At 41.8% G+C, this 26842-nt stretch overlaps 1 protein-coding gene across 5 annotated transcripts in view; it reads left to right on the top strand.

Annotated features, from left to right (window-relative positions):
* gria4b (glutamate receptor, ionotropic, AMPA 4b) overlaps positions 1–26842 on the top strand; it is a 166084-nt gene that overhangs the window by 53877 nt on the left and 85365 nt on the right. For all 5 annotated transcript variants that reach the window (XR_014913576.1, XR_014913575.1, XM_085421242.1 and 2 more), the window contains one exon: positions 22712–22951. Coding sequence is in view for 2 of the 5 variants with exons in the window: in XM_085421242.1 (XP_085277368.1) it covers positions 22712–22951 (240 nt within the window). In the remaining 3 variants the exon portion in view is untranslated. The remainder of the gene's footprint in view (positions 1–22711; positions 22952–26842) is intronic.

Raw genomic sequence — 26842 nt, 5'->3', positions numbered from 1 at the left:
GGTTAAACATTTTTTTTAAAGTAACACCATAGTTACTTTTCAAGTAATTAATTACTTTTAGAATCTTGTAACTCAGTTACCAACTCAGTTACTTTTTTGAAGAAGTAACTAGTAACTATAATTAATTACTTTTTCAAAGTAACTTGCCCAACACTGGAGACAAGTCATGAGAGACGCACACTAATAAACAGCGGCTTGATATCACGAGTACCGGGGAAGGCATGTTTTTATATTTCCTTCAAAAGTAGAAACTTATCGATGTAATATTTTAAAAATTAAAGACAAAGTTTGTGCACATTGTACACATGCAGACATATGAGCGTGCACAACACCACCAGCATAATCTGGATCTGTGGGAATCACTGGTGTAGGCTTGCTTTACTTTTACATTAGTGACACAGAAGCACTGAAGTAAAGATAAATGTGTTTGGAACATACTTAGCACATGAATAGTTATATTACATACTACATTATGACAGCATGCACGTGTTAAATGAATAAGGTCAGCTGTCAGTAACTGAACAAAAGGTCATGCATTACCAAACTTATTAGAATAGAATAGAATGCCTTTATTGTCACTATACAGTTGTACAATGAGATACAGAGCATCTCCTACTCAGTGTAAACATGCTGGTGGGGGGTACAGTTCTGCAGCGCTATGTACATATGAACAGTATTAACATAGGGAAAAACACACATATATATAAAATGTACAATATACAAGCCGTAAGTAATATGTAATAAATAGTGTTATGTATATACATTTAAGTTATTGCACATGGAATTGGTATAAATAGTGTTATGTATATACAGTTGAACTATTGCACATAGAATTGGTATTGCACAGTGGTGCTAGAATTGATTATCAAAGAAACACGACAATAATGATCGAATTACATGGTAATCCCAACCTGTTCTTCATCTTTGATCGTATGTTTGTGATACCACTGCCTTTACAGAGTCCCCCCTCCCGTGCACTGGACTGTACAGCAGCTGTGTGGTGACACAGGTGATGTCTGTACTAGACGAACTGCTTGAGTATAATGGCCAAATTTCCCGTGGAGCGAAGAAATGTCTGACAGCTGCTGTAACTCAGTCGGTACAATTATACAGCAGCAGCACCGCTGATCAAGAGAGGAGCCATACTGCAGCTTATTGGTCTTCTCGCTGACACGCTCCCATGTGGGCAGTTATGCATGTCTCACTGAGTGTTCACTGGACTGTGTGGCTTCCAGCTTCACGTGAGCGTTGGACCTATTTAGGCTGATAGGCGTTATATTTAAAACCACAATCATTTTGAAGCTTGTGAAGAAACAAGAAGGTAGGGTGGACGTCTTCGGGCAAGAAGGCTGTAAATAAGGAACACCTTGCCTCGTGCAGTCATTTTCTCTGTAGGAGGTTATGAGACAGGAAAAGAAGAACTAATGAAATGTATAAATCAAGAGGGGTTAAATTGGTCCAGGGCAGTCTGCGGCTGAGCCAGAAACAATTACTCTTTAAAGTCACCTGGGAACGTCCAGCCTCACTACATTCATCTTCAACACGGATAAATATTTTTAGTGACAGATATCTTAATAATTTAAAAAATGACTTTTTTTCCCCCCCCTTTTTCTCTTTTTCCCCATACCATTAGGGCTAATAACTCTAGGCAAATTACAGCGGTAGAGTAGATAAAGTGTTGAACCTTTCAATAAGGTTTCTCTTTTTACTGTGAAATCAGATGGCATGGCTTTACTGGTAACAAGTTAGAGAGGAAAAGAGACCAAAAACTGTCATGAGGCCTCTTTTTCTTACATGAATGTGATTGTAAATTCGTCTATTCTGCTTAGACAACATATATCACACGTTGGTTTTCATTAAATATTTAACAAGACATTGACTGCTTGAGATTAAGTAGGTAAGTGCTACGATACAAGGCCAGACATGCCATCACCAGTCCAGCCAATCTATCTATACATTAGCGTAAGGCGACCGTGGTTCAGGGGGTTGGGAAGCTCATCTTGGAAGGTTGCCGGTTCGATCCCCTGCTCTGTCTGTCTTGGTCGGCTTGGGGAAGAGACTTCACCTACCACCTACTGGTGTTGGTCAGAGGGGCCGATGGCGCGATATGGCAGTCTGTCCCAGGGCAGCTGTGGCTACAACTGTAGATTGCCTCCACCAGTGTGTGAATGTGAGAGTGAATGAATAGTGGAATTGTAAAGCGCTTTGAGGGTCTCGAAAGGCGCTATATAAATGTAATCCATTATTATTAATTCTTCCACTGTTTGTGCTAGTGGTTCAAATGAAATCAGGTAAACAGTTCTTGGCAGTGATGTTTGGTTTATTATGGTAATTTCATACAGTTGACTACGGAAGAGGATTAGGGCCACTGGAAAAAAAAAAGTCAGAATTCTGAGAAAAAAGTCAGAATTCTGACTTTAATCTCAGAATTCTGACTTTTTTTTTTCATAAAAAAAAAAGTCAGAATTCTGAGATTAAAGTCAGAATTCTGAAAGGATTCAGAATCTCAGAATTCTGAGAAATAAGTCAGAATTCTGACTTTAATCTCAGAATTCTGAGATTAAAGTCAGAATTGTTTTGTTTTTTTTCCAGTGGCCCTAATCCTCTTCCGTAGTTGACCAATTGCGGAAGCTCCATTTTTGGGGGGGGGACAAACTGATCAGAGAAAGGAGAGCTGGGATGCAAAAATGTCTGGAAATTGTTTTATTGTGAAAACTGTAAAAGTTAGTGTGGAAAAAAAATCTCACACATGAATATTATTAGGTCAGCTTTCAAGTTGAAAGTGTTAGACTGTGCAGGAAGAAAAAAAAATCTATTTCTCACTTTTAAACAAAAGCCTCTCGTACTCTGATAAAAGGGACACTTTCACATTATGTTGGAACTAGAAATACTTTTTTTGTAGTTTGTAAAGAGTTAATGAGAAGAAACCTCCAGTAACAGTGTACCTCAAACAGAAAGGGAGAAGGGCAGCTCTCAACCCTATTTCATAAAAAGTTGTTTCCACACAACAAAACCAGACTTTCTTTCAATTTTAAGGGGACACATTTCAGTGTTTTCTCAGTTTCAAAGACAAATAAAATGTGCAGGAAATTCATAAGAATTTCACCAGTTAAACTGGGGTTCTTATACTTTCTCAATCCTGTTATTTTTAGACTTCACTGTGTTTACATTTAAAAAAAAATTTAAATTCACATTTTAAGTCAGAGATGAGTTCAGAACTTAAACGATAGAAATAAATGATGAAATAAACCCTTTCTCAACCTTAAATGTGGTAAATGTTTTGCTTCCAATACATCTGAGTTGTTATTGGCAGCTCCTTGAAGGTGGCCAGGACATAGGAAGGGCTGCCCTTACAATTTGGACCCGGAAAGTTCAGCTCCAGTTTCTAGGTTGGAATGAAAATGGGTGCATTTTGAATCTATAGTTATATAATTTTGATTACATGTGGTACTGTAGGCTTTAGATTGCCTTTGCAGGAAACGACGCAGGCTACAATTTAGCATCACTGCTCGTCATTTTATTTCATTAACGTTATCCACTTTCCACTCGTACAGCTGAGTCAGAGATGTATTAAGTTATTGCAAATGTAAATCCAACATTTCCTACTGCTTCTAATTCCCATTAAAGTCACTGAACCAGGGAAACAGAGGGTGGCTTTTAATGTGAGGCAGCCACTTGGTGATTTTTTTTTTTCCACCAGGTTAGCGCCAATGGAGAGGAGTGGGAAAACGCTAATTGTGCACATAAAGTTCATTTAGTTCATAGAGTTTGTTTTTAATCGAGCTTTAAGAAACAGATTTGCTGCAGCTGAAGGTTGCAGTACAGTGTGTATTCATGAGGGAGAGTCCAACTTAAGATATTCATTCGTGTCTTAGAGTGACACCAGCTCAGGGCTCAGTATATAATAGTCAGTTTTTCACACTTTGTCAATATTTGACAGCCATCTGTCTCTCAAACTGTCCTCTGATGAGGAGTTGTTGTTTTTTAAATACCTGGACCTACCTACCTACCTAAATACCTAATTAATTTACATCTGCAGGAAATTAAAGATTCACAGTGTTCAACACCATCCTTTCTCTTATCCATGATTACTTATGTTTAATGTTTTTAAAAGTGGAAGCAAATGGAGGAAAACTGGAGGCTGACAAACTTGTAGCTAAAAGCAAAATAGCATCAGCCGCAGTCTGAAGGGTTTAAAATCCTTAATCAGAATCAATCAGACCAATCCGAAGCTTCGGTTAAAAACTGTTCAGAAGAAAAATCCTACCATATAAATACTGAGTACTGCCAGACTGCCTTCTAACTGTGCATGAGTGCCGTCTTGATTTCAAAGGGAGTGATAAAAGGGCGTGCTGCTTGAATTATTTGGGCTATGATGATCTGAGAGGATCATAAACAAACCAAAGGGAGATTAAACTTACATGGGAGCTAAATTGCAGCTAAAAAGTAAAAGTGGAATCACATCTTTTCTTGGTTTGAGCAACTTTGCCTTTAAACATATCCACTTCTCACAGTTTCTCAAAGTACTTTACAGGTTGGTTGTTCCAACTGTCTTGGAGAACTTGTCATATTTCTTCTTTGTTTTAAACTTCATCTGTCTTTTTTTCCCTCCCTATAATCCCAGACTGCCTTCATGATGCTGAGGTCAGGGCGCTGTGGGAGCTTCACCATCTGTTGCACGACTCCTTGTTGTTCTTGTGGCTCAAGATATTACTTTATGACTCAGGCATTATGTGATGGGGTCGTTGGCATGCCACAGAGTAAATTTAGGACTGAACAGATGCAAGCCTTAAGTGGTATTGTGTAATGAATAAGAATTTAAACTAAAATGCTTAAACGGTTTGTTCTATGTTTCATAGCATAAATAACATTATTTTTGTGTGTGGGAGGATGAGTGAAATCAGTAGCTGTAAAACTTAATTTTCTTTAACTTTGCTACATTAAATGTTTTTCACCACTCACCATCGGTGGTGAAGTGGTTAATACTAATGCCTCACAGGAAGTACCGTGTTCGAACCTCCTGGTCTGTGGTCCTTCTTTGAGGAGTTCTCCTTGTGACTCTGTTGGTTTCTTCTGGCTTTCTAAACACTCACTTGTTGGATCAGGTGGATCAGATTTTAAATTGGCAGGAGGTTGTCTATCTGAGAGAGTGAGGTGGTCTGTCTCTCTATGTTAGCCCTATAATTATACCTGACCTGTCCCAGATTTACCCTGCAGCTGTTAAAGTCTTCATCCCACTCAAGTTGGATCAATGGTTAAGGACAAGGATGGATGGTTTGGCCGTGCTCTACTCCCATTCCTCCCAGACTACTTTGTCCAGAGAACATGTGATCGTTTCTACTCAGTCCAAGAATTTTTGGAAGGAATCTCTGTCATTTTTAAAAAGAGAAAAATCCCAGAAACAATTTAAGGAATCCGTCTGATTCCAGGAACCCAGTTACCTGGAATCAGATGCGGCAATTTTCTGTGCATCTTAAGACGTATGTGTCTGATACTGTGATTTACTCATGAAAGTAATGAATCAAACAAATATTTCAGGTCAGGTCTTATATGTGGAGAATAAAAAATGCCTTTGGTGAAATTCCTGCAAATGTTTTTATTTCACTGACATTCTTCCATAGGAGCACCTTGATTGGCTATTATCCATCATCTTCCTGTAACTCTCCCTCTCTTGCTCTCCATCTCTGCCTCTCTTTCCCCCCCAGTTAGCTCATGTTTTATTGATGCTAAGTGGTAAAGGATTTACGAGGAGTTTAGTTCACTCATCCCTCGGTGCTTGCATTATTCACACTTTGGAGCGTTTTGTGCCTCTTGGCAATCCCTCCGAGGATCTCTGCTTCATTACTAACTGTTATATTTGTTGTTGTTGTTTTTTTTTAAAAATTAATGTAGAAATTTAACATGCTGATATATAGTGTATGCAGTTGCTGTGCTGATGCACTTTATATGGCTGACTCACCACTGTAGTTGTATTTTACCCATCTGTTTTCCCACAGGGGCAACAACATAGGACGTAGGAGTCCACTGGCAGGAGTATACGTTTAATGTAATTGTTTAGCTGCAGTTCAGATTGTGATTGTGCATTTTTCTGCATGTCACCAATACACGCTAACTCTTTGCCAGTATGTAGAGCTTACAGCTTCAGATCTGATGGATTGGATGCAGTTTATTCGATTACGTTTGTTTCCTGCAAGGTTGTAATGATGCTCTCTGAATAAATTCCACACAGACATCCATAAATATGTTTAGCTGGTTGTTTACTTGCTGTTCTCTGGGTTTGTTTTGTTTGAATTTCAGCGGTTTGTCCTTTTTGATAGGGCCAAAAAAACAGAAGTTGTTTTTTTCACAGGATAATGAGAAGGTTTGAAGGTATTTCATATTAAAAAAGCTCTGGTTGACACGCACCATAGTTGCTTCCTTTAATTCTCTTAGCATTCAATCCCAGGCTGCCTGGTTTTATGACAGGGTGAAAGGAAAATGAGAGAGTGCACCGAGGGGGTAGAAGGAAGAGGAGTGTGTAAATGATGTGCAGAGCTTCATCTCCCCTCCTACCCAGCACCACAACCACCACCACCACTCTTTAACCCAGGGCATGGTGGGAGACAAAGTCAAGCAGAGAGTGCGTGCATGCATGTGTTCCTGCGTACATTTAAGCATGTGAGTGTGCCATGAGACGTGGTCTGTCAGTGGGATGCACAGCGCTGCTGTCTAGTGGGTCTCTCTGCGCATGATTGTGTATGATGTCAAAGGAAAGTCGTGCACGCATGCATACATACACGCATGCAATGTGCAGTTGAATGCACGCAGGCGCACCTTATTAAAGCTGACACACGTGCGCACACACAGGCAATGAAAGGAGGCAGCAGTGTGCTTTTGAGGTGGCAAGTTCAACTGTACTGCATTTTTATCATTCTCTGTTACATGCGAGAGTTGCTGTGTTTTTGAGAAATGCCAAGAATGTAAATGTAGGGTTTATTCACATTTATGCAAGAAAAACCCTGTGAAAGTTTCCCTCTGACGCTGTGTTATGTCATCTTTAGTGCTTTGCTATAAAGTGCTGAAAGACTATCCTGTATTTATCTGCAGCATACAACATTGTGTAATGGTAATCAGGGCAAAAACAAAGCCACGGCTGATGGGATTGCTGGTCATGGTGTGGGCATTTAAGTTCAGCATGATCTAAAATCTGAATTACTCACCACGTGCTAAGTGGAGGGGAGACTTAATATAACTGCAGTAATTCATGTCTAATTAAGGGTTTAACTCTTGAGGGTCAGCTGCAGTAGTATTCACTTTGACTTGTTAGCTGGCATAAAAGTTACTTGTTCCGCCATGCCATTGAACCCTTAAATAAATGTAATGCGGGCTTTAATGAAGTCACTGTATTGTGTCTGACAGTATTTGTGTTAGGAGAGGTATTGAACTGTGTGAGACGGATTGCCGGATTGCGCGCTGCTGTGATTCCTTTCAAAATGGCTGCCTGCCCAGCGTGAGCGCTGTGTACGGTCGTTCAGATAGTGATGGTTTCTTTTCATCTGGACCGCTCAGACATAGCCTGTATTGATTTTTTTTTTTTTTTTTACCTCGTTGAAACTATTACAGACACAAAGGCGTTTCTTTCTGTCCTCTTTCATAAAAGACCTCCGCTCATGGTGCTGCTGGCTTCTTGGTGAGATGATGAAGATGTCTTCCTACAATCGAACATCTTTAAGAGATGATGATCCCTTGGAGAATTACTTGAAACGCTGCTGTTGCAAAATAATGTTTTGATTACTTGTAACTTTGGAAAGTTGGTGTCAGTGTCACTTTGGTCAACTCCTGATGGTGAAAAATCAGAAAAGTGGGAGAAAAATCAGGGGAAAGTGTTGTAAATGTGTCTAAAATGACACTAAATGCACACGAAACTGTAGCATAATCACAGTAATTAAATTTTTTCCACTCACTGTTTGTCACCTCAGTGACTACGCTGCCTTTGATAATAAGTTATTATTTTTCTCTGGCGCTCCTCCACAGGAAAGAGTGCTGCTCGCTGAGCCTTGTTCTTCTGGAGGTTTAAGTTTTCCCCTTTCCACTGTCGTCAAGTGATTTTTTTTTTTTATGTTTTCTCTGTATTATATTCTTTATCTTACAACACAAAGCTCCTGTTTGGTCCCTCCATCCTTCCATTTTCTTCGCTTATCCGGGGCCAGGTCGCGGGGGCAGCAGCCCAAGCAGAGAAGCCCAGACCTCCCTCTCCCCAGCCACCTCCTCCAGCTTATCTAGGGGAACACCAAGGCGTTCCCAGGCCAATCTCTCCAGCGTGTCCTGGGTTTGCCCCGGGGCATCCTTGTCAGATGCCCGAACCACCTCAGCTGGCTCCTTTGGATGTGGAGGAGCAGCTCTACTCTGAGCCCCTCCCGAATGGCCGAACTTCTCACCCTATCTCTAAGGGAGAAGCCAGCCACCCTTCGGAGGAAGCTCATTTCCGCCGCTTGTATTCGCGATCTTGTTCTTTCGGTCACTACCCACAGCTCATGACCATAGGTGAGGGTAGGGGCGTAGATCGACCGGTAGCTTCGCTTCGCTTTTACGCTCAGCTCTCTCTTTACCACAACAGACCGGTACAGCGTCCGCATCAACCAGCCAGAAAAGGTTGGAGTGCCCACTCCGGGTCAGGGACGAGACCCTGCCCCAAGTGGAGGAGTTTAAATATCTCGGGGTCTTGTTTACGAGCGGTTCCTGTTTGGTGTTAAATACAATTCAATTGAAATAAATTAAAACAATCAATCCTATGAGAAGACAATGAGCATAGAGAATTTGACATCTTCCTCCTAAAACTTTACTCAGTTTAGACAAAACCTCTCATGCACCGTGCTTCTTCTGTCAGTATTCATATGAGAATAAAATCTGTATCAATCCACAGCCTAAAAATGCACTATTTCCCCCTTTTTACCCCTTTATCACCAAAGTATCATTCAGCCCCCTGGACTTATTTAGTAATTTTGGCTGTAAAATTACAGAATTCTCACCTTCCAGGAACCATTTGAATCCTCTTTCTGGCCCAAAATGGTTCAGGGGTTACGGGAATGTGAAGCAGACATAGTTCAGACAGCAGTACCTTGTGATTGCTTTGTGGCATTGTTATACACTAAGTATCCCCATAAAGCTTTTCTTCTCTTCTTTCCGAGACTGTTTGAATTTTGTCCCTAGCACAAATGGTAACTGAGCTACGGTCATTTAAAGAGCACCTGTAAAATGGGTCCACTGCTGGTTTAAAAAAAGGATGAAGTAATGTTTGGTAAAAACTGCATCTGTACCCCAGTGTTAAGGATATAGATTGCAACTAAAGAAAGGTTAGTATAGATTTAACAATGATTTAGTCACACATTTACAAGCACCTTACTACTTATTAACTAATGCATATTAAAATAACATTAAAACAAATTGTTACCTACGAATGTCATTGACGCTGTATGTAAAAATACATGCAGAATTGTGACTCATTGGTCAGAAATGTGGGGAAAAATGCACCTTTTCATTAATATTCAGTAAATTGACTCCCAAGCCTCGGATGTTTTTGCTCTGGCACAAGTGGTAAATAATGGAGGTTTGTTCTGTGGAGCTGCGATCGATATATTGATGGGCCAGAGGTCGGAGGCAGTCATCATCAAACGGCCCTGTGCTGCGAGTGGGGCCTGACACCTGCGGGACCAAGGGGAAAGTGTGTCCATGGCAGTAGACCATATTCAGCCGTCCACTGATTTACACAGAGCACTGATGACAAAGCAGTTTTACCGTCCCGGCGTCCTGCCAGTCGATAGGAGCAGACTGGGAAAGCGGTAGTGAGTAGGCCTTTTGCTCATCTCTGCTGGATGAGGTTAGTTTGAGATGATTCCTACAGAGGATGCACTTCAGCTAGAAGCGATGATATAAGTTAAATTCAGATGAGTGTTATGTAAAATGACGGGAGAGCTTCTGGTGCATCACTCAGTTAGTGTGTCACACGCAGAAGGTCTGGCCCATTGATCAGACTGAGCTGCACTGAATGTGTGTGTATATATGTGTGTGTGGGTGTACTCTGACCTGTTTGTGCAGTGGAGTGTGAGGCCAGCGGATGCTGTTTCAGGGTCACTGCTGGTGTGGGACTAAATGGACCAGTCCAGGAGGCCGGCCTGTCACTAGCGGCCGCCCCCTCACTGTCAGTACTACTGCTGTCACATCACTACTGGGTCATATAGAGCAATCAGTTTGATGCAGCCTGACTCTGATGGATTGCTACTATTGGCCTCTGTGGTGTCTTTGCGCTGCAGCAAGCCTGCTCTGAGTGTCTCAAAAACACACGAGAATTGTCACATCGCAGACAGAGTACAAGTCCTTTTGACATTTTTGTGAAATTAAATTCTTTTTTCTGTGTGTGTTTCAGGTGCTTTAAAATAGTCACATTTTGTTGCAGCTTTTCAGAAGTTAGGAATGCCACAAAAAGGGAGCCAAATGGTATAACTGCCCCTTAATTTACTTGTTTTGTATGATGTAATAATAAATTAGAGAGAAGCTGGAAATGCTTAATTGGACTTAAGGAGCACGAAGTACAAGATGGCAGTGTGTAACTCCATTAACTTGCTTACTTTGATCCTGTGTGAGCAGATTCACTTGGCATTATACCTCCTATATGCCGTAGAAATTAAAGATTAATGTACCCATTAGCCCACCCAGGGACTTGCCAAATGGAAAAATCAGGTCAGGTCATCAGTCTAAAGTCCAAGGATGATCAGACCTGTAGATTCAGCCAGGGGTCTGGTGGATCTGTCATTATCATCTCATTGTGTAAGGAGTATTTGGCTACCTACTGTGGCCTGGGAATATCATCAATCATCAGGACACAATCAGTGCCCTAATGATTGACCAAATGTGCAAACTGCATGCATGAGCATGCTGATATTAAAAACAATTTAATAATGAATCTTTTTGGCCACCTGGGGGCAGCTGAACATCCTGTAAACACACTGCTGATTTTTAATAGTTTATAGAGTTTGTATTAGCAGGCAGCTCAGTTCAATTGAGTTTTATCTCTATGGGAATATTTCAGAACTACAGTTGTCTGAGGGGGCTTTATATGGTAAAGTGAAGACCAATATTAGAGAGAAAAACCCAATAAACACACACAAAAGGATCACTTGGCGACAGTGAGGAGGAAGAACTCACTTTGAACAGGAAGAGACGTCCAGCAGAACCAGGCTTGGGGAGGAGGGGCAGCCATCTGTTGCAACTTGCTGGGGTGTAAGAGGAAGGAGAAGAAATGAAAGGACAGTATGGGGACACAGAGGAAGAAGACAAAATTAAATGGTATGCAGCATTAGAACAAGTGCTCTGTTCATCATGGGAAGTCCCTCAGCAGCCTGAGCCTAAAGCACAGGATGGTTCAGAGTCACCTGATCCAAGTTTAACTATAAGCTTTATGAAAAAGCAAACGTTTAACCAGAATATTAAATATAAAGGTGTCTATCTCCCAATTGTTATGTTTTTTATATGTATCCCAATCTGACAATGAATGTAAGTCCAGTCTACACCCTCTTGTTGGCTTTGTTTTGATGCGATACATATGTCTGTGAGGGTGGAGTTTGGACTTTGAGGAGAGCACCCAAAAGCCTTAAAATGAAACCAGTGGGCTAAAGAATCCTAAAGACATGGTACAGTTCCTTGAGTTGCAGTTCGAAGAAGTTATTTAATCTATTTATGATATAAAAATACTGAGCTCTACATAATGGCTCTACATAACACTCGTTTCCAGCTCCGTATGTTTTATTCGTTGCCTCATGTGTGTGCCTGAGAGGTCATTTTAGACAGAGTTGTATGCTTGAGAGGGCAACATCTGAGACTGACATCATACAGAGCCAGGTTTAGAAAAACCTGTCAGAAAGCAAGCATTCAGAAGTCATTTAGTGCAGATGGAGCCTGAGATTTTTATTGTTTTTCGGGCTCATAATCTCAATTACTTCAGACTTTAACATTGTTTAGAAAATCAGTAACAGTATTAAAGGTTGTAAATGAAGCATGGTGGTCTGTTCCAGGCTGTGCTAGTTAAACACATAAAACACGAGTATCTCATTCTTCAGAGGATGTGCTTCTGCAGAGTACGTTGCGGGAGTACTAAAGAAAGACGAAAAGAAAACTGAGGCAGTGTTATTTATAGGTTAACGTCAGAGTGCAGTAAAGTTGCTATATCTTTACTTTTAAAATAAAACCAACTCTGTTATAGGTTCCTACAGTTTTTCATGGTGATGCATGTAGTTTCTTCCAAGCAACTCAGAAAACTTGCCTCAGTTCTTTTGTGGGTTTATGCTCTCTCAGCTTTATCTCTTAATGCGATCCCAGAGTGACTCCAGCAGGACTGCTTGCTCTTTGTCTGGCCAGCAGTAGTTCTTCAACTTTGGTTGACTTTCAGGCCAATGAGACACTTCCATGGTGTTACGATTCGGTGTTGTCAGTGTTTTGTTTTAGGCGTGACTGTAATGTGTTTCCTGCTTTACTTTGAAAGTCTGTCTTATCTCAGTGTTTTCAGTTTACGCTTTCTTGTCTCGTCAGTTCTGATTTGCCCCAGCTGTGTTTCCCTCCTGTTGTCCATTCCCTGATTGCTCCCTCTATGTATTTAAACCCTGTGTTTCAGTGTGTCATGGTCGCGATCTCCCCCGTTGTAAATAGTTTGGTGTTTTGTTATAAATAAATAGTCTGTTGTAAATACTTTCGTTATGGGATATTTTTGTTTTGGGATTTTGGTGGAGAGCCTTCGTGGTTTTACTTTCTTTATCTTTATTTTTCTACGTTGCACCCCGGTTGCCTAGGCCGGGGTGTAACACATGGGGGCTCGTCCGGGATTGCCTTCGCTGGGGGGTCCGGGGACCGCCCCAGCCTTTGTCGTCTGCTGGAGGGTCCGTGGGACCGCTCCAGCCTTCATTCGCCTTCGCTGGAGGGTCCGTGGGACCACTCCAGCCTTCATCCGCCTTCGCTGGAGGGTCCGAGGGACCGCTCCAGCCTTCGTCGTCTGCTGGAGGGTCAGTGGGACCGCTCCAGCCTTCATCAGCTTCGTCTGCCTTCGCTGAGGGGAGGGTCCGTGGGACCGCCCCAGCCTTTGTCGTCGCTGGAGGGTCCGTGGGACCGCTCCAGCCTTCATCCGCCTTCGCTGGAGGGTCCGTGGGACTGCTCCAGCCTTCGTCGTCTGCTGGAGGGTCAGTGGGACCGCTCCAGCCTTCATCGGCTTCATCTGTCTGGATCAAACTTTTCACTTGGTGTTAAATGTTTGATTTTTGGGTGGGGGGAACTGTTACGATTCGGTGTTGTCAGTGTTTTGTTTTAGGCGTGACTGTAATGTGTTTCCTGCTTTACTTTGAAAGTCTGTCTTATCTCAGTGTTTTCAGTTTACGCTTTCTTGTCTCGTCAGTTCTGATTTGCCCCAGCTGTGTTTCCCTCCTGTTGTCCATTCCCTGATTGCTCCCTCTATGTATTTAAACCCTGTGTTTCAGTGTGTCATGGTCGCGATCTCCCCCGTTGTAAATAGTTTGGTGTTTTGTTATAAATAAATAGTCTGTTGTAAATACTTTCGTTATGGGATATTTTTGTTTTGGGATTTTGGTGGAGAGCCTTCGTGGTTTTACTTTCTTTATCTTTATTTTTCTACGTTGCACCCCGGTTGCCTAGGCCGGGGTGTAACAATGGTAATGCACAAACTATCTGAATGTTTGTTATCATACAGGCTTTTTTTTTTTTTTTTTTTTTTTGCCAGAAATCCAGAATCCTCACACTACAGATAGTAGAGATCCCAGTGGATGAGCAGGCGTAGGCCAGGCTTCTATCTGTTTGTGGTTTTGATTGATTCCATGTTCAGTGTGGAGGCAATCTTCTTTAATGAAATGAATGATTCTCATTATTTGCCATGTGGCATGTGGCATACACCCATATTGTGCCCTCCACTCTGCCAGAGCTTCCCTGGACACGGTGATCCCGTTGGCAGATTCTAAGTGAATGGGAATAATAAAGGGAAAAAATAATAAAAGGAAGTGCTTTGTTATTCTCACAGTTGGCCAGGATGTATAGTGAGAAACCGTGTGGAATATTTCAGCATCAGAGGTAGCACGTCTGAAAGACTGCCAAACGGGCAGCTGCTTTGGGATTTTTGAGCCTTCCGTTGATGTTTTTGATGATGATTTTAAAAATGATTTGTGCCTGGAAGAGTTTTCCTTTAATAGGGTAGAGAGGACATTATTTCTGGTTTTACTTCTACTCCACTAAAACAGGGAAATAGGTTTAGGTTAATAGTACAAAAGACAATCAATAAATTAACAAATAAATGATGATATCTAACCCTAACCCCTAACCCTAACCCCTAACCCTAAGAAAACAAGCTAACTTTCTTATTATTGGCTCCTGAGTGTAAACAGAAGTTTTAAATAGCAGAGGGGTGGTGCTGTGTATCTTAGGCCTTAGACACAGAAACCTACAGACTGGTCAGCAACACCCTGGCAACAAAAAATGCTAGGGAAAAGTGAATTCCCTGAGTGGTTGATAATTGGTTTCCAACAATCAAAGAGCTAGGTGCAAATAGGGAGACTTAGACTGTTGACCTTCAAAATAAAAGTTGCAACTTTTAAAATGTGCTAATTGCAGGGAGGAGGCGAATGCTATACATCGTTTGGCCGATTGGTTTCACATAGGGATCAACAACTCCCCAGCCTTTATAATATACAGTTTTCCCTAGCAACCATTGTTGCTAGGCCTGTGCCTGAGATAACTATATGAAGGAAATCAACCTTCACTGATCTTATACAGAACCAAGAGTAGAAAACAAGCATTTAAAACAGTCTTAATGCTGAAGTCGTGGAAGATGGCTGCTCCTTCCTGAGCATGGTCCTGTTAATGCAAATGCTTTCTTATAGTGCGTCATCTGATTGTTCAGGTTTTCTCTGTTTTATTGCAGTCTTTACCTTACAACATAAAGTACCTTAAGGCAGCCGTTATTGTGATTTGGTGACATGTAAACAAAATCAAATTGAATTGAATTCTGTCTTTTTGTCCTGTAGCTTTAATATTCAGTCAACAGGGACACAAATCTTTGCCCACAAATGTGTTAAACATAAAACAAAAGGATTTGAGTTCAGTATTTACGTAGTCCATGTACTGTATGTGATAGTAGCATTTCAGTGGTAATACTGTTAGTTTTGTTTGAACTCTAATGAAAACAGGCAGTAATTGGAGACAGAGACGGTTTTAATTTCAGCAGCTTTACTTACATACATACTAATGTGTTGTTATTCAATCTGGTGTTTCTGCGTAACAGCAGCTCGCCATGCACAGCGTGGGTGCGGGCTGACATATATTCAGGATTCAGTGAAGTGTGTGCGTGTGTGTGTGCTTGTGTATCTCTGCGTGCGCTGATGTCATCCTATCCCTGGAGGGGACATCAGTGGGCTGTGTGGATTTTCCAACCTCTGCACTCCTTTCTTGGTTGAGTGGACTCTCTCCCTCTCTCCCTGTTTGCCCCCATCCTTCAATGTGGAGACACACAGTAGGTGTTAATAACTGTGTGGTCTTAAAGGACCATTTGTGGCCATAAGTGGAGATATTTGGCACTGTGATACATTGCTGCAATCAGGCTATGTAAAATGTAATTATTCTTTCTTTTCCCCTCCAATGTTTAGATCTTCTCTAAATACATAAAAATGATCCGAAACCTGAGCTTTTGTTGGCTGAAGGAAATGCTAATAGCTTTGAAAAGCAAACCTGGAAGATAGCTTAGGAAGATTTCAGGTTAAGGCAAACAAACAAACACAAAACAACCCTCAAATTAAAAGAAGACAACCCTCCTCCCGCAGCTCTTACCTCTCTTTCTACATATTTAATCTATGGTTCATTTTTGTTTTGGCTTTTTGGTTGGTTAAACATTAAATAAATATCCTCAGAGGTCAAACTGAGCTGAGTGTCAGTAAAGCTGATCAGCTAAAAAAAAAAAAAAAAACGAAAAATAGAAGCATCCATAATTTCAGCTCTGTGGTCTTTTTTCTTTTGCACCATCTCTAAAAATGAGCCATCTGTTCTTGGCTTGAGTGCTTACTTTGCAGTACAGGTTTGTTTTGATGTCAGCGCTCCTGCTGGCTCAGCTGTCAATCAAAAACATACACCATTCTGCCCGCTCATAGGCTTGGAGGCTAAATTGGTCGGACACAGGCCTCCTAATCTAACGACGGAAAGCTGCATTCCCGAACCTGTCTGCACATTCAACTAGAACTTCAGACGGCCTGTAAAGTAGCATTACTGTTGCATATGCTGAAAGCCCCTTCCTTCTTTTCATTAACAGTGCAAAATTGAAGTTACTTTAAGAGAATATTTTACTGCAAAAACACTGAAAGGCTTGGGTTTCATTTGGCCAAGTGCAGTTCTCTGAATCTGTGGAGATAAAATAATTTAGCCCTCCCGCCCAACACCGAAACTGATTTTAAATGAGTCAGTCATGACTCAGGGAAAAGCAAACTTTAACAGTGAAGTTACATCATGTGGGGTGCCTTAAGGCATAGACATGGATTTGGGGGTGGGGGCAGGACAGGACACAGGGGACATGTCCTCTCTAATATTTAGAAAACATGAATTTGCCCACTCACTCTTTCTCTTAGAGGACTGTGCACAGTAAGCATAAATCTTGTTGAAACTTACCAAAGTCCAAAGGGCCTTAACGTATATTTATCATAAAGTGAAGCGAGGGGTTACCTCCACAAAGAAAAGATACAAAAGTACCCTGACGCCAGGCGGGAACAACTGAATGAGCTACACTCTGATGTCTCCAGCTATCCATTCGTCAATTTTTTAAAAGTCTTATCCAACCGAGGGTCACAGCGAGGCCAAGCCCTATCCCAGCTGACACGGGGCGACAGGCCTCCAGTCCATCACAGACCAAACACAGGGACACTCACATTCAGGCCTACGGTTGTTTAGAATCACCAGAGAACCTAACGTGCAGTCTTTAGGCTGAGGGAGGAAACCACTGCAGACTCAGGCTGATCATATATATCCACATTTACTAAACAGAGCAAAAGCTATGTGTACGCAAGCCCCAGCAGTGTTCACAGGTGTGGTTACTTTTAAGAGTGAAAAACAGAAGTTGTGTTGTTTTCTAAACAAAGGCACAGTCAGTTCATTTCAAAGATATAAGAGATTATTTTTTTACTATGTAAATATCAACTCCCCCCTTTGTTTTATGCCTTGAGAAAGGAACATGCAATCTTGTCAGTGCGTTTGCACTGCCGCAGCACGTTAAGTCCAAGGTTCAAACCTAGTGAGGCTGGCTGCACCTACAGTGGGGCAAAAAAGTATTTAGTCAGCCACCGATTGTGCAAGTTCCCCCACCTAAAATGATGACAGAGGTCAGTAATTTGCACCAGAGGTACACTTCAACTGTGAGAGACAGAATGTGAAAAAAAAATCCATGAATTCACATGGTAGGATTTGTAAATAATTTATTCGTAAATTAGGGTGGAAAATAAGTATTTGGTCACCTCAAACAAGGAAAATCTCTGGCTCTCACAGACCTGTAACGTCTTCTGTAAGAAGCTTTTCTGTCCCCCACTCGTTACCTGTATGAATGGCACCTGTTTGAACTCATCATCTGTATAAAAGACACCTGTCCACAGCCTCAAACAGTCAGACTCCAAACTCCGCCATGGCCAAGACCAAAGAGCTTTCGAAGGACACCAGGAAAAGTATTGTAGACCTGCACCAGACTGGGAAGAGTGAATCTACAATAGGCAAGCAGCTTGGTGTGAAAAAATCAACTGTGGGAGCAATCATCAGAAAATGGAAGACATACAAGACCACCGATAATCTCCCTCGATCTGGGGCTCCACGCAAGATCTCATCCCGTGGGGTCAAAATGATCATGAGAACGGTGAGCAAAGATCCCAGAACCACACGGGGGGACCTGGTGAATGACCTGCAGAGAGCTGGGACCAAAGTAACAAAGGTCACCATCAGTAACACACTACAACGGCAGGGAATCAAATCCCGCAGTGCCAGACGTGTTCCGCTGCTGAAGCCAGTGCATGTCCAGGCCCGTCTGAAGTTTGCCAGAGAGCACATGGATGATACAGCAGAGGATTGGGAGAATGTCATGTGGTCAGATGAAACCAAAGTAGAACTTTTTGGTATAAACTCAACTCGTCGTGTTTGGAGGAAGAAGAATACTGAGTTGCATCCCAAGAACACCATACCTACTGTGAAGCATGGGGGTGGAAACATCATGCTATGGGGCTGTTTTTCTGCCAAGGGGACAGGACGACTGATCCGTGTTAAGGACAGAATGAATGGGGCCATGTATCGTGAGATTTTGAGCCAAAACCTCCTTCCATCAGTGAGAAGATGAAACGAGGCTGGGTCTTCCAACATGACAATGATCCAAAACACACCGCCCGGGCAACAAAGGAGTGGCTCCGTAAGAAGCATTTGAAAGTCCTGGAGTGGCCTAGCCAGTCTCCAGACCTCAACCCCATAGAAAATCTGTGGCGGGAGTTGAAAGTCCGTGTTGCTCGGCGACAGCCCCAAAACATCACTGCTCTCGAGAAGATCTGCATGGAGGAATGGGCCAAAATACCAGCTACTGTGTGTGCAAACCTGGTAAAGACCTATAGTAAACGTTTGACCTCTGTTATTGCCAACAAAGGTTATGTTACAAAGTATTGAGTTGTATTTTTGTTATTGACCAAATACTTATTTTCCACCCTGATTTACGAATAAATTCTTTACAAATCCTACCATGTGGATTCATGGATTTTTTTTTCACATTCTGTCTCTCACAGTTGAAGTGTACCTCTGGTGCAAATTACTGACCTCTGTCATCATTTTAAGTGGGGGAACTTGCACAATCGGTGGCTGACTAAATACTTTTTTGCCCCACTGTATGAGGTGATTGGAGTGACTGTATCAACATGCCACACTAAATGCTGGAAATCACTTGGATGTTGACACAACAATGATCATTTTCATTTAGAAAAGTTGAGAATAATTATTTAAAGCTCTCCAGAATGCAGGAAATTAAGTGTCTGATTCTCAAAATTACATGGAAAACACTAACCCTAACTCACCCACCGTTTGTCTTAATGCATCCCTCTACGTGCTCACACAAAAATACATTTTGCCTTCAAGACCTTCCAACGTGGCTCCAATCTCCAGTCACTAGGGATAAATGTGTATTTCCTGACAGGTTGCTGGCTATCGCAGGGTCAAGTTGGTTGCAAAACATTGATTGCTAGCAGATTGTCGCAGTCATCTATAGTTTGCATGGAAGTTCCCGATTCGTCTGCAAACAATGGCCAACTAACCATCGAGTAGTAGTGAAACTTAAAAGCCTGCATGGCACTCCTCACAGTTCCACTCTTTGAGCAGTTTGGCCTGTGTTTGCAGCTGTGGTAGTTCCAACCATTTAACGCCACCAAACGGTCGAGGAACATTTTTCCTAGGCCGAGGCTTTCATGACTAGGGCTAAGTAGTGGTTTTAGCTGCCTAAATCTAACAAATTCCCTCTGGAAACGAGTCAGCTAAGTTTGAAAAGACTGAGAAACGCTACAAACTCCAGTTTCCTGAGTGAACGGCCCAGTTATCCCACAAGCTGCTTCCAGTGTAAACTGTCACTCTGAATATGGCCTCACCTGACTATTTCCTAAAGTCATTCTGGCTGAAATCCCTGAAGGCGAACTACTGTACAGTCTTGACTGTTTTTCCCCCTGGTAGTATAGTTCCCAGCACCTCTGTGGACTATAATTGTGTGTAGAAGAAGAGTGACTTTCCTTTTAGTTTTTTTACTGCCGCCTTGTTTGTTTCACTGAGGGAGGAAGATTAGAAATATGCACACTCTCTCTCCCCCTCTGTCTCAACAGCAGCGCACTGCACTCTCTGCATAGAAACAATGAGTTAGTCAGTAAAGCAGCTCTCTTGTTTACTTCCCCACCCCCAGTTTTCCTTTAACAACGGGAACATCTTGAGCTCTTCCTTCAGTTCGCCACTCACTCTGATTCTCCTCGCACCCGGAAACTGGCAGAGGACGCTCATTATCTTTACTCTCTGTTGTTGTTCCGTGTGTGCAGAAAGTGGGCAATTATAGTACAGCTCTAGTAGACAGCCAAACCTTTCTATAATGAGAAGATTTCCTCAAGCAGGACACATTGTGTATATGTGTGTATAGCACAGCTTGTGTATGCAAATGCAGGCGTTCCATTTAATTCAAAGTCTGACCAATAAACACAACAGACGCAGGTTCAGTTGGTGCTGCTTTTATGCCATGAAAGCAGAGCAGCATGAGCATGATGTGTTTTGTTAATGGGGAATATGTCCTCTAGAATATATCTAAACAACAGCAAGGGGAGTGATTTAGTTGTTGGTACTGTTGTTTTGCTGTTTAAATGGGAGACGGGAACAGCCTTTTTAGATGAAAGCATCAGAGGAAACGGACGTGTTTGGTTTTGATCTCTGTTTGCTGCATTCAGTGGCTCTCTTGAAAGGATTTAAAGTGGTAATCAGCGGGATAATGGTTTGTTATTTTGTCGCCAGTCATGGTGCTAAGCGCTTATTGCCGTGGTGATTTTTGCACCACATTTCCCACCGATCAATTGTCATTCAAAGCAGCGAGGTCTTAGTTAAATGCGATGGCTATCACTGCTCATATTAAGCGCTCGGTTCTTGTAAAATATCGCTTCCTGTGAGCGTGGGACTTGAATGATTTAAGATGTGTTTCTCTGGAGATGAGCCCTCATTGCATGTTGTTTTTATGCTGCTAAATAATGAAGTTATCATAGTGACGAATGTGCCGAATAAAGGAAAAATGAACTGATACACAGCGTGACAAAATCCTTTGTTGTACACTTGATATTTGTTGTGAGAAAAATATATTTCAAAAAACTAGTTCATCAATGCATTGTGTTTGAGTTGCCCTAGTTTTCTCCCCTCGTGTGAAACAGATCCAGGGTCTGAGGAAGCTCTGGGCTCTGGGTTAAAAACAAAAGCCAGTGAAAAAGTATCAAAAACTAAAGTTCCTTTTGTGAGCACTTGATGCTCAGTACAAAAGAAAGTCAGTCCCTGTAGACACACTTTATTTTCCTCCATATTGATGTTTGTAACTCACTTTTTACATTTATTAGTCTTCCTTAGCCCATCTGTAACTCGTCCAGGATGCAGCAGTCACCTCTGGGTGCTTAGTATCATAAAATAAAGACCCTACAACCCCACAACCTATGAGTAGGCACCTGGCAAAAGTGGGAAGGAAAAACTCCCTTTTACAGAGAAGAAACGGGCAAAACCAGCAGCCACCTCCTGTTACTGATTGGGGGTGAGGGAGAAAGACAAGACATTTAAAACTTTTATACATATAAAGCCCCACATGACCGAGCTCCTGCATATATAGCAGAGCCACTGAGACCATATAACAGCTGTTGGCCTTTTGTAAGTGTGTGTGCTGTATAAAAAAGTTAGTATTAATAAAGTTATTATAGACTCCTGTGTTATAATGTTCCTTAGATCAGAAATAATCATCTTTACAGATTGTCACAAATGCTGGTTTTAGTCTCTGTGGCTCATTTTCCACTTCATGGGTGAATCTTTTTTAAACTCACCTGCAGTTTTGGGTGAAACTCCTTTCAGTGTAACCACACTTTACAGTGCTAAATTCAGCAGTTACAATTATATTGTTACTCACGTTCCAAAGGTTCATCAGTTACCTGCGCTCCAGGTAGATGGAAAGAAAAACGCACGTGTGGTACAATCAGCTGATTTCAGTTTGTATCTGGGAGGAGGAAAGTGGTGGAGCGGTCCTACAGCTGTTCAGGAGTGGAGAATAAAAGATTCCTTTTATTGCACAAAAGGTCAAGAATGTGATGGTAAAGTTCAAACTGCATCCAGGGTAAAACAAAAGCAACACAACTTCGGCTCTTTGCGAAAATCTGCACAGACAGCATGCTAACACAAAGCTAACAGGGAACCCAGAGGGATGATGAAGCTGAATGCAGGCCGACCCCAGTAATACTAAATGCCTTTCCTTTTTTTTTAAATAATAACCCCGCCCCTGCTCGTCTGATTAAGCTTTGTTAAGGCTTGAATTTAATGCTTTCTACTTTGAATGCTTATAAAAGTCCCTTCACTCCCTTTGCATTGGTAAAGCATTTTTAAGGGTCTAAGCAGTTTCTGTTCCAGTTTTGTGACTGAAAGTCTTTTATTATGTTACCAATAAATTAGGATTTATCTGTGTGTGTACCCGGACTGTTTATGGATGCATTTTGCTAACTTAGCATTTGAAAAACCATAGTTGGATACTTCTGGCTCACGGCAAACACACAAGTAACCAAAATGGTGATGTCAAGTGGCTGCAGCTATCTTTTATATACAGTCTATGGCTGTAAACAATGTGAAAAGGGTCCCAAACCCAAAGAGAATTACCAACTGTGCACTTGGTATTTCCAGAAGAAAAAGAAAACTGTCACTACTTGTGTATATGTTATCATAACAATATAAAAATAAATCATTAGTTGGCGACTTCTTGACAATATTCAGTATAACTAAAGGCCTGAAAAGAACTTAAACTTCATTTCACTTCTTTTTTCACTATATAAAACCTTGACATGTTATTTTTTTTTCTCTCAATTCCCATTACCTCAAGCTACTTCAAATTTATGGTACCAATTAATTTTTATGTTCTTGTTTCCTTCCGCAGTCTGCTCCCAGTACTCCCGCGGTGTCTTCGCCATCTTCGGCCTGTACGACAAGCGTTCGGTCCACACGTTGACGTCCTTCTGCAGCGCGCTGCACATCTCCCTCATCACGCCGAGTTTCCCCACCGAGGGCGAGAGCCAGTTCACCCTGCAGCTCCGGCCGTCGATCCGTGGGGCCCTCCTGTCCCTCCTCGACCACTACGACTGGAACAAGTTCGTCTTCCTGTACGACACAGACCGAGGTGGGTGATGAAAATAAACACCTCTCACTCTGACAGCTTAATCACACATTGGAGATGTTTTCGTGGATTCTGTGCCAGCTTGTGAGCATGCTGTACATTAATGTGTTTCTCATCTAACAGAAAACCTTTTTAAATGCATCATCAGTTGATCTCAGCGAACTTTCCTTTGAAATCGGTGAATCTGCTCCCCTCACCAGAAAATCATTACATTCACATACACTGAAAATGAGTTCTTTCCAGTAAATGAAAATCTTAGATATACTGCACAAAGGTGCTTTGCTTGACAGCGTTACAAGTTATCGGACTACAGAAACAACTTGCAATCAAACATAAGTGAGTCCTTGAGGGAAAAAAATGAGAGGTTGGGTAGAAATATGAAGAAACAAGTGCTGCTTCAAAGTAAAAGCAAGACAGTCCTGAAAGCTGATGATATACAGATCATCTCAGACAACTGTGCAAACACAGAGAGGAAAAGCCATGAACCTATTTCATCACCAAATGCATCAACATTTAATAAAGCAGACAGAGTTTTTAAGTACTGCAACCATATCCAAATGATTTTAACCCCCAGAGAATTGAAGAAGTATTGTCTTCACGAAGGAGGTAAGCTTTGAATATGACCTGCATTAGATTTGTGGCTGGATGTGCAAACCTAAGGGATCTCATTGGAGCTACAGCGATTAAAAAACAGGATGAGTGTTGGAGGGTAATTTATTACAATGCAACACATTACTATAATTGCATTACATTTATCTATAACTCATTAAACCATTACTCTTTCCAAATTCAGGTAATTACAGATACAAAGTTACTTTCGGTTTACAACCACATTAGCTACTTTCACAATAAACTACAGATCCACCCACAGGAGAGATCTGCTGAGAGCTAAACATCTTCTAAGCTTGTTTTCTGTTTAGTGTTTGCGCTGTTCTGTCCTTCGCACCAAAATAATGAGAAGCTTCTGAAATACTGGAATTGCAGGCTTTGTAATAATGGAGGTGTTACAATAGCTGAGCAGTGGCCTGTGATGCAACATCACCTACTGTCGTGATGATTTGTTCAGCCTCTTTTTCCAGTCTTCCACACGAAACGAGAAATAAAATCAAATAATTCAATTTTAATAAAATAAAAGTGCAAGAATGAAAAGATGCAATAAATAAGCTGCAAAGAAGAAAATGAAATAAAATGAGTTGAAGTTCTTTGTGTAAATATTGCAGGTAGATCTTTACAAATTAGATGCTGTAGTAGCAGATGATAATAATAATTAGAGTGTGAATGGAGTAATGGCGTGGAAGGGGGGCAGTGTTCATTTCAGGAGTCTGCTTATGACCAAATGCAGTACATCTGTGTCACTCGAGGTTTCTCTTATCTTGGAAATCTACCTCTGTAGTAGAAGCTAAAAGAGACAGTTTCTAAGAACTACACTGGTCCCCAGTTGCTGCAGTCCAGACACATAAAAAAGACGGGGGACTATCTCCTGCAGTTATTAGAACAATATAGAAGTTCCTGCAGCGTGAAAGTGGCTCTTTGTTCTCTTAGATATGCCAATAAACCTTGTTCTTACCACAGCATTTTTCACTCATGGATGTTAGTTAGAAGAGAAAGAGGATTTCTGGAGTAAGAGAGAGTGGTGATTGGAGCAGACTTTAATGGACATGTGGGGGAAGGGGACAGAGGTGATGAGGAGGTCTTGTGTCGGTGCAATGGAGGACAATATGAAAGGACAGATGGTAGTGGATTTTTCAAAAGATGGAAATGGCTGCGGTGAACACATGCTTCAAGAAGAGGGAGCAACATAGGGTGATGTAGAAAGGTCGATGAAGGTGAATACATGCAGAAGGTGCAATTGGAGAGACTTGATTGTCTGCAGGATGACTTTGGACATCAAGAAGAGGAAATGAGTGAAGATGGAGGCAAAGATTAAATGGTGGAAGTTGAAGAAGGAAGAATGATACGCCAAGAGAGTGTTTGTCCTATTACAGAGGAAATAGGACAAACAGACTTGGCGGTAGAATGTGAAAGTTCAAGAAATATCCAGAGGAAGAGGTTAGCAAAGAAAAAGTGGGATAGTCAGGTGGATTAAGAAGGTAGACAGGATTACTGGGAGGTTAGGTCTACAGCAGGGAGAGAGGAGGCAAAGACCAAAAAAAGCTTGTGATTAGTCATATCTGATTCTGGACTTGAAGAAGAAAAGTACTTGTATCGACTGGTTACAGAGAGATTGAGTTGGAAAGGATGTGCAGCTGGTTGGGATGATTATGAATAGAGCTGAAACGTGTTAAGAAGATGGAAAGATTTAAACATCCGCGATGAACCAGCCAAAGGGACAGATAGTGCACAAGAGAGGTGAAGAAGAGAGTGCAGTGAAGGTGAGTGTCAGGGGTGATTTGTGACAGAAGGACAGAAGGTGACTATGGTGTATGGTTTGGAGATGGTGGCACTGACAAACAGATGATAGGCCAAGCTGGAGGTGGCAGAGCTGAAGAGCAATCAGAATGGACAAGATTAGGAATGAGTACATCAGACGGACAGCTCAGATCGAGCAGTTTACAGATAAAGTTAGAGATGCAAGGCTCAGATGGTTTGGTCATGTGCAGAGGAGAGAGATTGGATATATTAGAAAAAGGTTTTGAGGCTGGAGCTGCCTAGGCAGGATGGAAAGACTAAGAGGGAGACCACACAGAAGATTCATGGATGTAGTGAAGAAGGAAATGCAGAGCATGTTACAGAGGGGAATACTACGGGGGGGGGGAGACAAAGGCAGATGGTCAGCTGCAGCAGCCAGAAAAATAAGAAAATAAAGTAATGCATAATTAAAACAAAAAATATTTCTTACATTTAAATAAAAATTGGAAAGGTAAATAAAAATAAACATGCAAACATGCTCTGTGTACACAGAGATGTGCACAAAGTGTTGTTTTGTGAGGCAGTAACATTTATCAGAAAGAAATCTCTGAGGTCTCAATCATATCTCCTATGTTTTCTCCTCATGCCCCCTGCGTGGCGAACAGTAAGGTGTGAATGGATGTGCTTCTGAAATAATGGCTGTTTTTTGTCCTCAGTATGTCTTGTGGCCCTCGAGCGATCAATATTGCAGTGCAGCTGCTGTTGGAAGTGTTGTGGACATTGTTGGACCTCTCTCCCTCTGGCTCAGTTCCCCACCTGAGGAAGCGAGCTCATGTATATGTTTCTCACTCTTCCATGTCTCTCTCTTTTTTCCCATATTCCTCCTTTTTTTTCTTTCACCCACCCGATCTTTGCCTCTCAGTCACCACATACACACCGACAGAGTCAATAAGTTTCTACTTTTTCACCCCACCGTGTCGCATTTCCATTACAAGACAGAATGGATATGGACTGCTGCTTGGATCACATCTCCACATCTCGCTTTCATACATTTTCCAGAAGGTAGTCAGAGGACTTCATTCTTTCTCTCTGCTGCAGTGATTGTTTGAGCAGATTGGCTATACAGGGGCTGCAGAGTGAGGATGATATGGGAATGGCGTCCTTTCAGAACAACTCATTCCCTCCTTCTTTTTCTTATCTGAAGTCATACATGCTTGACTGGATAAAAAGCCTCCACTCCTCTCAACAAAACCGGCATGTATCTGATCAAGTATCCTCCAAAACCACAAAGGTTCCCAGCTGTACGACTTTGCTGCCCTATAGACTGGCTGAGGACACAAAACGTGGCTTTTCTGTGTTTTCTGGAGCTTCGGTCTGGCTTCAAGCTCAGGATCATTGAGACCAGAATTAAGATAACATGCAATTTCAGTATCAGTGGCATAAAAATCACCAAGAGGTGAAGACAATCACCTACTAGAAGGTTAGGATGTTGTTATAACCTCATGGGGCGACCGTGGCTCAGGGGGTTGGGAATCGCATCTGTAA

The sequence above is a fragment of the Rhamphochromis longiceps genome, linkage group LG10 (genome assembly GCF_057381845.1).
Source record: "Rhamphochromis longiceps isolate RC_006_pf linkage group LG10, R_longiceps_female_GT1.1, whole genome shotgun sequence".
Taxonomy (NCBI): Eukaryota; Metazoa; Chordata; class Actinopteri; order Cichliformes; family Cichlidae; genus Rhamphochromis; species Rhamphochromis longiceps.
This window is presented reverse-complemented; position numbering and strand designations above follow the sequence as displayed.